Here is a 14,374-nt window from a genome sequence, read left to right as displayed (position 1 = left end):
CCTCTTTGGAATTTCAGCCTTTAACCTAAATCCAAAATCCACCTCACTGGGGACTTCTTTAGCTTAGCTGCACCAGGTAAAGCCATTTAAACAATGAATTATCGGTATCACTAAAAATATGAATAATAAATTAGACAAAGATACAAGCATTATGTTGGTGCAACAGAAAATTTTCCATGTCTATTGGATCCGCCGTGGGATTGGAATTTAATTTCTTTCCTTTAGTGCACATCTCAGTAAGACAATATCTCAATTTTGAATGATGGCATATGTCCCTGTCAAACTAGCTCTTCCAGTTTTATGCTGTTGCAAGAGAATGTAATCTTTGTATGGGTTGGGAGTAGATTGAAACAAATTGCTTCAACTGGTATACATTTGACAGTGCCAATGACATTCTAACAAAGCTAAAGTTGAAAATCTATTCTCAATAAAGATTTCATACAAAATGGATCATTAGCTGCCAAGATATGATATACCATTATCTGACACCAAACTCCCTTGTCTTAGTGTGGGGCTCTGCATATTCACCCATGTTTCTCAGCTTCTCACTAAAGAATTTTGCATAAATCATCTATTAAACAATAATACATGAAAGAAGCCCTCATGTTTTAGCATTTAAGAAGATACTTGCATACAACCTCATAAATTTGAAATAAAAAAATAAAATCCTTCGTTTACAATTCTTAGTTGACTTAACATAGAATACTTTGTATAAATCAAGTTATAAATAAATCCTTCATGTTTTAGCATTTAAATTGAACAAATAAAAAGTATAGCTGACATATAGCCACTTGAATCTTAAATCACATATTTACATATATGAAAATTACAGGCAATCCATCCTGTCATCAAATTCGAATTTGATATTACTCCACCAAGACTTCTGCTAAAACAGCAAAATGTTAAATTGCAAAGAGCGCAAACAAGGAGGATCATTTTATCAGATAACATGATCAAGTTTCTGATTAGCAACTAAATTCATTTGAGCAACCAAAAATAGATGGAAACCTGGCATCCAAAAATGGAGTACCTAAGATGCTTAGACAATCTAGCCCAAGTTTATCCAAAGAACTCCAAAGTAACATTAAATCGAGTATGATTTCTGAAGCATGTTCGTATGTGTCACACACATGCGCGCGCATGCGCGGAGAGAGAGAGAGAGAGAGAGAGAGAGAGATTCTAACCAGTGCATCAAAATGCTGATCGCGAGTTCCACTTTCAAGTGCCTCTGCTAACCTTTCCACTAACTGCAAAATAAAATAATGGGAAAAATAACAATTATAAACAAAATAAAGATAAACTACCCTATCCTTCCACCATGAGTATATGATGTGAATTGCTTAAGACATGGACACATAGAACTCCTCTTCTACATGGTCATGAACCAAGATATAATCATTGTAACAGAGAAATGATCATAATCTAAACTAATAAGCCTGATCAAGTGAACAGTGGACATGTATAACAGATATGTTGATAATTGAAAAAACATTCCTCGATGCATAGATGTTAATCATAAGTAATCATATATTTGTATGCATCAGTGAGTGCAGCCTTATGGTATTCCTTAGGAGACTTTGTTGCCTTAATGATCTTGATAAAGGGACAAGTTTCTCAGTCTTTTCATATTCTTCCTCTCCAATTCCTTGACATCAATAAGAAATACCCCCAGATTTGGTCAGATCTTGAGGGCAAAAAATAAGATCTGACACAATAAGACCATGTATGGCGACTCAAAATACAAGGGCTTAGAACAAGCATACCATTGGTCAAATTACCGTTTTCCTTTCCTCTTGTTCATACATGGTCACCATCAAGGATTATGTTATCAGTTGTAATAATCAATCCATGCTAGAATTATGAAAAAAACAATCATGTTCAGTAGAAGAAAGAATCTGGCTTCCTACTCTAGAATTTTGAAAAGCTTATTTAAGAAATAAAAAATACGACCATTTCCCACCAAATACTAAAATCCATGGAAATCATTCATACACAATATTAAATATTCAAATTGCGAGATGAGATGATAATGAAACTATAACAGCTACAGTTTCAGCTATGAAGATTAATTGTTTATATGTCGCAGTTGTTGGCAATAAATCGTCCATCATCAAAATGTATTCGGAAACACTAATTAGTTAGCGACCAAAGACACAATCCTATCCAACAGAAGACAGATTCGTGGCTTTCCAAGAACCTAGAGAAATTAAACGACACCGACATTTTGGAAACCTCCCATAAAAATCCAACCAACTCCCACCAAATCTAACTGAAGAAACCTATAGAATTGCAAGATACTTCATGAACAGAAATTACAAAGAAACAACCTTGGTCGTTACTGTCTGTCAGTTCTATATACAAGTAAACAATTTCATCCGATAGAGGGAATAATCTTGGAGGAGTAGAAGTAACCGATCAGCAAAACGCTGATTTCCTATCACTATCATTCATCAAACAAGAGATGAAGTCATTGGCTGCTTGATTCATAGTGATTTCGAAAACAAACAGGGCTAGGGTTTTAGAAAGTGGGAAACGCACGTGAAGGAGATGGAAGTGCGAGGCCAGCGACGGGTGGTGATGGTGCTGCTGCTGTTGTTGCGGCTGCTGTTGGGGGTATTGGGGTTGGAGAGAGCGGAGATCTTGGCCCATGGAGGTTTGGCTCGGGACCATCATCCAGCTTCCCCCACTGTACTGGTGATCCATTTCCGTGCCCCTTTGCGATTAAAAAAGAATCCACCTTGGGGTTTGGGACCCTGAGGGTAGGAAGAGGAGAGATCGAGAGCGTTCAAATCACAGGGGGAGGGAGTGGGGACGAAAGAAAGAGAAATTGTTTGGTCTCCTCTTCGTTCTTTATCGCCGGACGGGTCTCAGCTCTTGAGGGTTATTTGCATACGGCTCGAGGTCCCGCTCTATCTCACGATGTGAAGCGACGCGGTTTGGCACGCCGGTGCCTCCGGACGCAAGAAGTTATTGGCTGGACCAGACCGTCCGACCGCAAACCAACACGTACAAAAATAGACCAAAAAAAAAAAAAAAGAAACAGTCATGTTGGTTTGAACTGATCTATCAGCACGGAGATAAATTTGACGCAACTGAAAATTTCATCTACAACACCAATATAAATAGTATTATATACATAAACTGCATTTACACCAATTTAAGATCAAACTCTCTATGTACATTGCCTATAGGGTGTTTTTATGATACATGAACCTGACCTCAAGACCTAATAGGTCCTCATTATTCATATCTAAATTGGTCCTATCCTTCAATGAACCGGACCTAAAGACTTGATAGGTCTTTTTTGCCAAAAGCTGGACTGGTTCTATCCTTCAATGAGCTATGTATTCAACAAAATTTAGATCCAAGATGCCAACTGATATAGGCAACCGACTTAGGTTTGGAGTTTACTAAAACTCAAAGGGACGTCTTAATGGGAGTTGACTATGATTAGAGTTTTATTAGGTCAAGTAGGATAGAGGTAGGTTGATATGCAGAAGATGAGATGATGATAGAAGTATGGTTGGAAGTGGGAGAAGAGAGAGAGAGATAGAGAGAGAGAGTGTGCAATCTTTGACAAATGAAGAGGGAGCAAATAGGAGAGAGAGAGAGGAAGAGAGAGTGCAATCTTTGGCAAATGAAAAGGGAGCAGATGGGGAAGGGGCGAAGGGTGGATAGGATAAGGATGAGATAGTGATAACAGTCGAGGTGGGGGAAGAGGTTGGAGGAGAGTGATAGAAGATAATCTCAGTGATAAACAAACAATGGCCATCAATGTAGTAGCATTATCATAATAGAATGGGATAGCTTGGGAGGTCGATATTCTTTTTTATTTTTTATTTTTTATTTAGAGATGGTATTTCAATGATTAAACTTTTTTTTTTCAATTAAGATAGCAATTAGCAAGGCTCATAATTTTATCCAATGCAACATTATGTAACCTGCTATTTTCTTATGTTAGCAAAAATAAACATGCCACATCCTATTAGGCAAATTTACAATAATTCTAATGGTTGTGGTTCGAGGGTGCGAATTCATGCATATATAAATAAATGCCTAGTTATTGTACATGAGAGATAGTATAGATAAGTGCCATTCATCAACCAATCAATTATGTTATTTAATAGATACATACAACTTTTCAATTTAGAGCAAAATAAGCTAAGTGAATAAATTTATAAATTAGAGTCGATATAGTAAGGATGTGTCGAAAAAAATCTTAATTTTATATATTTTATTTATTTTTTTATTTGGTACATACATATTTTCTTCAAAATAGATAATTTTTTTTTCAAAAAATCTAGAGAACTTCAAATTCACACATTGTGTATGACCAAAATTTCTTACAAACATAATCTTTAGACATCTCGAATGATAAAGCCAGCACCAACATTTTTGTTTTCAACTTTTTGTTGTCCAACACCTTTTCTTGGATCAATCAGCTAATCCATTTAAAGTTGCTCGGTCAGTATCAGTTTTGAATGCTACATGCAAAGCCTTTACGAGTCATAATACATGCTAGAGATACTTGCCAAATTCAATACTAATTATTTTTTTCCTAAATTCTTTTTTAACCAGGAAGGAAAACAATAAAGGGGCCTAAATGCCCATCCGAAACCATCGCACTGAAACTACATTCTAACCAGTAATCGCACATTCACACCGGGGTCCAAAAGACCCATTAAAATAAATAAATAAATAAACTAATTAATAAGGTGATGAGTATCCGATGATGAATCACGATCGTCCGTCTGATCAGATCTGAGGCGCCGGCATAGCTCAATGGAGTGGCTGCTCCCGTCAACACAGCTCAAACGACTGTTATCGGATTATGATTTGCCGAATTGCATGTTGCCATCTTTGCCGTTCAGTCCGGGCGCAAATTCCGCGTCCGTAAAAACACGAGAAACATTCACCCCCTAAAGATACACGTGGTCATACGTCGATGTCGGTGCCAACTTTTAGGTCTATTAGGGTGACACGTAATAAAAAGTCACCACGCAGTCGCTGTTTGCGTCTGCACTGGAATTCCAAGATAACTAAGTACAAAACCCGCTCCTTCGTTTACTTTTACCCCGTGGTACCTTCTTCTTCATCTCCGTCTCCAAATTTCCTCCTCTCTCAGCGAGCGTCCCTCTGCCCGAGATCGAGATGGGGAACCTCGGAGGGATCGCCATCGTCCTTCTCTCAGGTCTCCTCCTCCTCCTGTCGGCGGATGCCTTCTACCTCCCCGGCGTCGCACCTCGCGGCTTCCAGCAGGTGGTTTCTTCTGGCGATTTTGATCGAATGAGTGTGGATCTAGCTAGGGTTCTACGTTCTGAATCAGTCTTTTTCGCGGATCTGTCCTTTGAATGCTTGGATTTATAATTCTTGCTACACGTTGTGCGATTCGTTAACCATCCCGATGGATTGTTGTATTATTTTACAGGCATCTAAGGAAATCAGGCCCAGGAAATTATGTTTTGGGGTTTGAGATGTCTTATTTCGATCAGAGGATTATATTTGGTTGTATTATTGCTCCTATACTGCTCTTTTACTCGAGGGTTTTGATTTTCTTGTCTTAATCACAGCATTGGGTTTGGCTGGATTTTCGCTCTTGCATTGCTTCTCCAGTGTACATATCGCCCTTCATAGTTTAATATGAATGCTTGAAAGATCTGATCATAGACACGTTGAATTGTCGTGTTTAATGCCCTGGTCATCGAGTTTTAAGTCTCGTGATATGCCGCTGTCAATTATTTATAGCTTTGTTCCATGTGATACATGTTTTGGTGATCTTTATGCATTCATTTGATCTGTTTGCGTCTCTTGTTTTGATTTTGGGAATCATGTTCATGATTTGTCTTTTTGTTTTTTGCTCCATTGGAGATTTTATGGATTTGAACTAGGGAAGTTATAAGACCGTAACATTCACTGACATTATACAAAATATTTATATTATTCTTTTTGCGGGTCATAATTACTTGGTGCAACCCTATCTTTCAGTTGATCTTTTAGCTTGGTTTTTCAGTGCTGGGATGGCGAAGCTCTTTCCCAAATAGCTTCTTGCTGGAGTACTATCTGTTCTGCACTCTCTCTCTCTCTCTCTCTCTCTCTCCAATCACAGATTTTGGATTCCTGCAAGGCTGCAACCTCTTGGTCTTTTCCCTCTTTGTGAAACAAATGTCAATTTAGGCACAACATTTTGCATTTTAACCATTTCTAGGCATTCTTATTGGAGTGCAAATAGGCTTAAACAAGTCATGATAGACATTGAGATATTGCATCTATGAAAATCTTATGGTTAGAGTTTGGAGAGAATAACCTCCGTTATTTGAACCTTATGTTATAAAAACATTTTCTTTGGGTTGAAGCTGCTGAAGCATGAGTGCAAGATATTGCAATGCCAGCACATGCTAAACTTCAATCAAAAATATGAATTTTTGTTTTTCAACTTTAGCCAAGCATTTTGACTTAGCGTGTTAAGATATGTGAGATTGGACATTTCTTTTTGGTTGTGTGGTTGAGGTCTCAAGTGTATTGCTTGTCTGTGCCATCAGAAATGCTGACCAGGAAGATTTTGTTATTAAGCACAAGGAAAAAAATATGCTACCCATTATTGTATTGCACTATTCATTAAGGTTTACATTGAATATGGACTGATATCTGTGACTTGAGACATATGTTAGTTATATAAATAAGATTCTTGGTGTGTATAATTTGTTGATCTTATATCATGTCTTTCTTAAAATGTTGAACTTTACTTATCCAATGAGAATTGTAATTATCGTGGTATTATTGATGTTGCATTGCTTTCTTCTGATCTATTGTCACTGGATGCTTGGAACTCATTTTTTTGTCCTGAATCTGGTATTTCTTCTACTTTCGTTTTCAGTCTTTAAAAGTTCCCTCATCCTCAGCATATTTAAGTACACATGTGCCTTTCAAAGTTGGTTTTTCAATTCGGTCCTTGGTGTTACCTCAATGCTGATTGACCTTTTCTGCTCAGGGCGATGAACTTCAGGTGAAAGTGAACAAACTTTCATCAACAAAGACTCAACTTCCATATGATTATTATTTCCTGGATTTCTGTAAGCCTGCTAAAATCATGAACAGCGCTGAGAACTTGGGAGAGGTCCTTCGGGGTGATCGTATCGAGAACTCTGTGTATACAGTGAGTCACCTCAACCTTTGAGTCCAATAAACAAGTAGAACTCATTTTTTATCATGAAATAAAGCAAATATAGCAAAGCTTCGGCATACAAGTTCCTATTTGACCATATTTCTGTAAATCTTTGATGTCCATCCCAGTTTAAGATGGGGATGGATGAGACATGCAAAGTGGCATGTCGCACAAAGCTTACCCCAGAGGCTGCGAAGAATTTTAAGGAGAAAATTGATGATGAATATCGAGTGAATATGTAAGTTTTTTTGTATAAATTGTTTTTCCCTGAATATCTTTGCTTATTTTATGACATATGCATGGCTTTTAGAGTTGTTACTTGATGTAATCTCACTTACAGAATTAAACTCTTTAGTTATTCAAGATGTGATATTTCCTGATGATAAACATGAATAATTTTCTTTCCTTAAAAAGGAGAAAGAAACGTATCTTTTGAGATCTTACTGTAAAATTACCATGCCCTTCAATATTTGACAATCTTGTTGTGCACTATGTAGAATATTGGATAATCTTCCTGTCGCAGTTCCGAGGCAAAGGAGAGATGAAAGTCAACCACCAAGTTATGAGCATGGTTTCCGTGTTGGTTACAAAGAAAGCCAGCTCACTGGTGTAAGTTGCATATGGTGTTTTTGCAATGATTCTTGCTTGTTCTTATATTGTAGTTAACATATCTTATTCTGTGGCAGACAAAGGATGAGAAATATTGCATTAATAACCACCTCAGCTTCAAAGTTATGTACCATAAGGATCCTGAAAATGAGGATGCTCGTATAGTTGGTTTTGAGGTTACTCCTAGCAGGTGCAAATGTTCTTCTCTCTCTCTCTCTCTCTCTCTCTATCTATCTCTCACTCACTCACAATAATTATTCTTTTTCTATTTTTACGATAATGTTTATAATCATGTTGTGCCATGTCTCACTCTTTTAAGTTCTTCATTGTTATTAAAGAATAATTGCTGTTTGCTCATTACTTTGTCTGCCCCAATATGCTACTTATTCATACAACAAAACTTCAACTTGGCAACACCTTAATCACAAGTCCTTGCTTGAGCCTGTATAGAGCATAACAGCACCAACTTTGTAATAGCACTAACTTGACCTCTTATTTTCGCTGTTGTAGCCTCCTAAACTCCACCACCTTCGAGGTCATTGAACCCCGTGATAGTCTTTTCTTCTTAAAGATGTGTGTGTGTATGTGTGTGATGGATAGGTGATAGGCGATATTGTCTGGCAGCATATTGATGTATTCTGTATTTTATACAATAGTTATGCCATGTTGATTGATAAAATTGATGTGCATTAGGTACTCCAGGTAGGTAAAATATAATGTCAATGTCAGCTATAATTCTGAAAGATGCAGCGTTGCAGATGCATTAGTGTGATGGAAAGAACAGAGACAAACCATACCCAATTGTGGAAATGCCACAATGGTCTTGAAACTGCAGGATAACAGAGAATTAAATGGTACTCATTTATTGGTGGTGTGCAATGTTGATAGAGGACAAATGGATCAGCTATGATCCTTGCCACCTAGTTTTCCACAAAGCCTGGTAACTCATGTTCATAAAAGGCAAGTAGAAAGGGTACTCATGCTACAGTCTACGAGTTTCTTTTTCCCTTTTTCTACCAACTTTGGGAATTGTCAGACAGCTGGACAACTTGTGTTTAGCCATCCTTATGGTATCAACTATCAAGGGTAAACCTTGCTCATGCAACTCATATAAATGGAGTCATATCAGTCAGAATTGGAGTGACGTGGCCCTTTCCTCCTTATATCACCATTAATAGATGCATTGGGATCTTAGTTATACTAAATATGTTACCAGATATTATAAATTTCTCCGTGTTGGATATTTTAGGGGATTGCTTTGGTTCTAGCTTTGCTGTTAATAGATGGAAAGTCGTGTTTTGGTAGTAGGAGTTTCTTGACGAAATATGGAGTCGTTGGTGTTTTGATGCTATTTGAACCATTTCTTCACTCTGTGATTAGCAGCTGCTTGAAGCTTAATTAGTATTCTAGATTTTCTGTCACAAAATTGTAACATAGATTTATGTGCTTGTATGACTTCCTTTTCTTCTGATGAATTCTTTCACAAGTTCTGGTGCATTTGTGAGATATGTTAAGAGTAGTCTGAGGAAGTTGATAATAAAAAAAGTCAACTATTGTAATGGAATTGTTGGAAAAAAAGATTATAATGAAAAGATCCATCTGAAACATATGCATTCCTCTTCGGATTTCAATACAGAACTACTTGCTGGTATCTCTTAAACTTGTAGTAGTTGTTTAACTTATTATTCAAGGTACCAGATTGTTGCAATTAGTAGAATATGATGAACCTAATCTTGATTCGTGCTCTTCCATGCATGCCTTAAACTGATGTGTCATTTGCTTTTCAAACAGTGTACATCATGAGTATAACAACTGGGATGATAATAACCCTAAATTGGTGACATGCAACCCAAGCACCAAAGCAACCCCAAATGCCCACAGTCCCCAGGAAGTTGCCGATGATACATATGTTGTATTCACTTATGATGTTACCTTCCAGGTATGTACTCACTTCTTCAAGCTAACTTTTTGTTCTCAAGATGCACTGCTAACTTTCATGGCTTTGCCTCTTCAGACTAGCAATATCAAATGGGCATCTCGTTGGGACACTTACCTTCTCATGAGTGATGATCAATCCACTGGTTTTCTATTATCAATTCCTTAATGATTGTTCTCTTCTTGTCCGGCATGGTGGCGATGATTATGATGAGAACCCTATACAGAGATATAGCAAACTACAATCAATTGGAGACTCAGGATGAAGCCCAAGAAGAAACGGGATGGAAATTAGTCCACAGTGACGTGTTCCGACCACCGGTCAACTCTGGTTTGCTGTGTGTGTATGTTGGAACAGGGGTTCAGTTCTTTGGGATGACCCTGGTCACTATGATGTTTGCTTTACTAGGCTTCCTTTCTCCTTCCAATCGTGGGGGTTTGATGACTGCCATGGTCCTTTTGTGGGTCTTCATGGGCCTATTTGCAGGCTATTCTTCAGCTCGCCTCTATAAGATGTTCAAAGGTACAGAATGGAAGAAGACTACTTTGAAAACAGCTTTCATGTTTCCAGGCATTGTCTTCACCATGTTCTTTATGCTGAATGCGTTGATCTGGGGTGAGAAGTCTTCTGGTGCTGTTCCCTTTGGGACCATGTTTGCACTGGTGTTCCTATGGTTTGGCATATCAGTACCACTAGTCTTTGTTGGTAGCTACATAGGTTTCAAGAAGCCAGCTATTGAGGACCCTGTAAAGACCAACAAGATCCCAAGACAGATACCTGAGCAGGCTTGGTACATGCAGCCAGCATTCTCCATATTAATTGGGGGTATTCTTCCATTTGGTGCTGTCTTCATTGAGCTCTTCTTCATCTTAACGTCAATATGGTTGAACCAATTCTACTACATCTTTGGCTTCCTCTTCATAGTCTTTGTTATCCTTATAATAACTTGTGCAGAAATTACTATTGTGCTCTGCTACTTCCAGCTTTGCAGTGAGGATTACCACTGGTGGTGGAGGGCATATCTTACTTCAGGTTCTTCTGCATTATACCTTTTCTTATATTCAGCGTTTTATTTCTTCACGAAGCTTGAGATTACAAAGGTTGTTTCTGGGATCCTTTACTTTGGATACATGTTGATTGCATCTTATGGGTTTTTTGTATTGACCGGGACCATTGGCTTCTACGCTTGCTTCTGGTTTGTTCGCAAGATATATTCCTCTGTGAAGATAGACTGATCATACAGTGAGTCCATGAGCTTTTATCAGTTTCCAACTAGCATTTCAACGTGAAAGGCTGGTTTGTGGAGCTGAGGGATGATTGGTTGAAGAGTGGAGATGGAGGGAAGAAGTTTATTGACTTGATATGATTTTGGGGGTCGATGATTTTAGTTGTAGGAGTCGGGATAGCATGCTAGGACTTGGTTTCTATTTTGATTCCTGTTGTTCTGGAACTGGTTGTTAATGTTTTCATTTTTGTTTCCTATGTTGTAACTTTTTGGTTGGACCAACACCTTGTGTCAGGGAACAAGTTTATATTCAAATAGAAATTATGCAAGAGAAGCTCACTATTTCACTAATGAAGTTTATTGCGTTGTCTTTGTTGCCGATCATGTGAGATATGATTCGATCATCTGGCTTTCTCTAGTGGGATTTTACTTGTCCTCTTTCTCTGGCATATATCCCTTGGTCTTTTTGTTTCATGTTTAGGTCATTTGTTGACAACGGAGAGCATGTCAATATGCTTATTCTTAAAACTGAGTGGATGACTGCAAGGTTCATTTGCTATAATAGGTGCTTTGCTATCCCACGAATTGCCAGATGTCTGATTTGTCTGGAGTTTACTGCTTTACATCTAGTGTCCTATGGGTTGTGCTGAACACAAAGGGGTTTATCTCGTTTGCTCTGCATCCGATGTTGTAGAAGTTATGCCGAGTTCAAGGGGTTTATCTGTATCAATTCATGCGACGTTGGTTGTCTCTTTGCTCTCTTTTTTTTTTTTTTTTGGTAAATATTGATTGTACCTTATTCATCTCTAAAGGGATAGAGACGGAGGAGTTCTGGTCCTGCAGTAAGCATACCCACTGTGTAAAATTACTTGTGGAGCCTCGGAGGTGACATTTTAAGGAGTTTGGCAGAAGGATCTGTAGAACCAGTTCATAAATGGAGACGATAAGGCTCGGTATTTGATGGGTGGCGGAGCAACTCCATCCCATCAATGGGCTCAGAACATGCAGGGTGCTACTGTCTTCGTTCCCTGGTGTTTTATTCCCTAGCCTACAGGCTGGCCCAGAAAGAGACACTTCACCAAACTATCATCAATCAGCATTGAGAAGGCACCAAAATGGGTTGGGTAAATCTGGATCCGACTTGTATGTGATCCAACTCAAACATGTTCATACCTAAATTAACTCTAAAGTCTAGATGTGGATCCAATGTCGAAATTCCACATCCAATTCGTTCCAACATAGGACTCATGAAATGGAATCCGGAATCCAATCCAGTTACACTTTGACTCAATCTGGAGGAAATTAGTTCAATAATCCAAGAGTAATACCAAAGACTTACAGCTAAATCTTGATCAAAATAGAGATAGTCCGTAGTGAGTTGGATTAGCCGAGCTCAGTCTGGACCTAGGCCCAACCGACCCACTTGAAATGCAGCTCTTACCCCACACAACTCGCAGATTAGATCCACAATGCAACTTGAGGATCCCCGATCCCGTTATCAGATGCAACAGGTTCGGGTTGTATCTTTCACACGAAAGAATGATTAATCTTCTTTCATATATCGACCGTTGTCCAACACGGAACTCCGTACCATCATTTCACGATCCAACGGTGGATTGTCGCGAAGGAGATGAATCCTTCTTTCGTGCGAAAGATACAAACCGCATCGAAATCCGACGGGCGATAATCTCCGTAGAGAACGTTGCAATGGCGAGACGGGCCCTACTTCCTGCTGTCAGATTCTCCCCCTGAAAGCAAAATTCTTGGCTTTTCCCTCCTCCAACCAACCATGTCTATTCCGAGAAAGGAGCAAAGAATCCACTCCCGTTCATCATCTTCTTCTTTTTATTCTTCCACTCCAAGCGAAGTCACAAACCCCTTGTTCCCTGTGACACTAACACTTACAACTAATGGCAGAGGACGGAGCCGCCACGCCCCCATGGCAGGAGCTCCTGGGCTCCAACCACTGGGCCGGCCTGCTCGACCCCCTCAATCTCTCGCTCCGCCGCCTCCTCCTCCAGTGCGGTGACCTCTGCCAGGTCACCTACGACTCCTTCAACAGCGACCAGCATTCCAAGTACTGCGGCAGCTGCCGCTACTCCAAATCCACCCTTCTCAGCAAAGTCTTCTTCCCCTCCGCCGCCGACTTCTCCGTCGTCGAGTACCTCTATGCCACCTCCCAGATCGGCCTCCCCAACGACTTACTCCTCTTCTCCCTCTCCGACGAGGCCTGGAGCAAAGAGTCTAACTGGATCGGCTACGTCGCCGTCTCCTCCGACGCCGCCGCCCTCCAGACCGGCCGCCGCGAGATCTACGTCGCGTGGCGCGGCACCATTCGCACTCTGGAGTGGGTCGACGTCGCCATGCCCGAGCTCGTTCCCATCGACTCCATCCTCTCCTCCACCCAGAAAGGCTCGGCCGATGATGAGGAAATTCCCAAGGTCATGAAGGGGTGGTATATGATCTATACTTCAAGCGACCCGCAATCTCGCTTCAACAAAGAGAGCGCAAGGAACCAGCTCCTGGCTAACATCAAACAGCTAGTGGAGCGCCACAAGAACGAGAGCGTCAGCATAATTTGCGTCGGCCATAGCTTGGGAGCGAGCTTGGCCATTCTGAGCGCTTTCGATATCGTGGAAAATGGCCTATCCAAGATTGGAGAGAACAGCTATGTTCAAGTTTGTGCTATGGTGTTTGGAAGCCCACAAATTGGAAACAAGGCCTTCAATGGCAGACTGGAGAAGTTGCCCAATCTTAGAGTGCTGCATACCAAGAACAAAATAGATTTGATTCCAAAGTATCCTAGTGGGTTGTTGGGCTATGCGTACACTGGAGTGGAGCTGGTTGTCGATGCTCGGAAATCGCCGTATTTGAAAGATTCGAAGAACCCGAGCGACTGGCATAATTTGCAAGGGATTCTGCAGGCCGTGGCGGGGTGGAATGGAGAGGATGGAGAGTTCGAGTTCAAGGTGAAGAGGAGCGTAGCGCTGGTGAACAAGTCGAGCGAGTACCTGAAGGATGAGTACCTTATTCCGGGGTCGTGGTGGGTGGAGAAGAACAAAGGGATGGTGCTGGGCGCCGATGGGGAGTGGTATTTGGCGTCGCCGGCGCCGGAGGACTTCCCCGTCCTGCCTTCTTTCAAGGCGGCTGGGGATGTCGCGAGCACGGCTGTTGTGACTGACGGGAAGCGGGTTTCAGTCAATAAGAGGAAATCGGGTTACGGAAAACGGTTCGCTTCTTGCTTTCTATGTGTTCGTTGATCAGCGTTCGATCATGGCTTATGGGGCGGATGCTCGAGGGATTCAATGTTGTTTGGCGTCTGGTTGTGGCTTTGGAATGGATCGTTCTGGTTCCTTGGTGGCTTGTTTGTTTTAGTACTTGTCGATGACGTAGTGATTTGGATATTGAAATGCTCCCAAAGTGGAGGTTGCTGGTTGTTTTA

At 40.3% G+C, this 14,374-nt stretch overlaps 3 protein-coding genes across 3 annotated transcripts; 2 read left to right on the top strand and 1 right to left on the bottom strand.

Annotated features, from left to right (window-relative positions):
• Positions 1-1,184: 1,184 nt before the first annotated feature.
• On the bottom strand, positions 1,185-2,949 carry LOC105047669 (mediator of RNA polymerase II transcription subunit 9; the record flags this gene model as incomplete). The annotated part of the gene is given in 2 exon segments (XM_073258888.1): positions 1,185-1,247; positions 2,539-2,949. Coding segments are annotated over 2 exon segments (228 nt in total), but the record flags the coding sequence as incomplete, so codon positions are not given.
• Positions 2,950-5,063: 2,114 nt separating this feature from the next.
• Positions 5,064-11,152, top strand: LOC105047668 (transmembrane 9 superfamily member 7). Its single transcript, XM_010926702.3, is given in 8 exon segments — positions 5,064-5,259; positions 6,989-7,153; positions 7,291-7,400; positions 7,660-7,771; positions 7,849-7,961; positions 9,563-9,710; positions 9,786-9,843; positions 9,846-11,152. Coding segments are annotated over 8 exon segments (1,911 nt in total). The 5' UTR covers positions 5,064-5,151; the 3' UTR covers positions 10,943-11,152.
• A 1,600-nt stretch (positions 11,153-12,752) lies between these two features.
• On the top strand, positions 12,753-14,374 carry LOC105047667 (phospholipase A1-II 5). The gene has a single exon (XM_010926701.4). It carries the CDS (start codon positions 12,843-12,845, stop codon positions 14,190-14,192), a length of 1,350 nt encoding a protein of 449 aa, XP_010925003.1. The 5' UTR covers positions 12,753-12,842; the 3' UTR covers positions 14,193-14,374.

The sequence above is a fragment of the Elaeis guineensis genome, chromosome 6 (assembly GCF_000442705.2).
Source record: "Elaeis guineensis isolate ETL-2024a chromosome 6, EG11, whole genome shotgun sequence".
Lineage (NCBI taxonomy): Eukaryota > Viridiplantae > Streptophyta > Magnoliopsida > Arecales > Arecaceae > Elaeis > Elaeis guineensis.
This window is presented reverse-complemented; position numbering and strand designations above follow the sequence as displayed.

What these genes read in the sequence shown, in the direction of transcription:
- LOC105047667 (XM_010926701.4), top strand. Translation starts at nt 12,843, where the DNA reads ATGGCAGAGGACGGAGCCGCCACGCCCCCATGGCAGGAGCTCCTGGGC.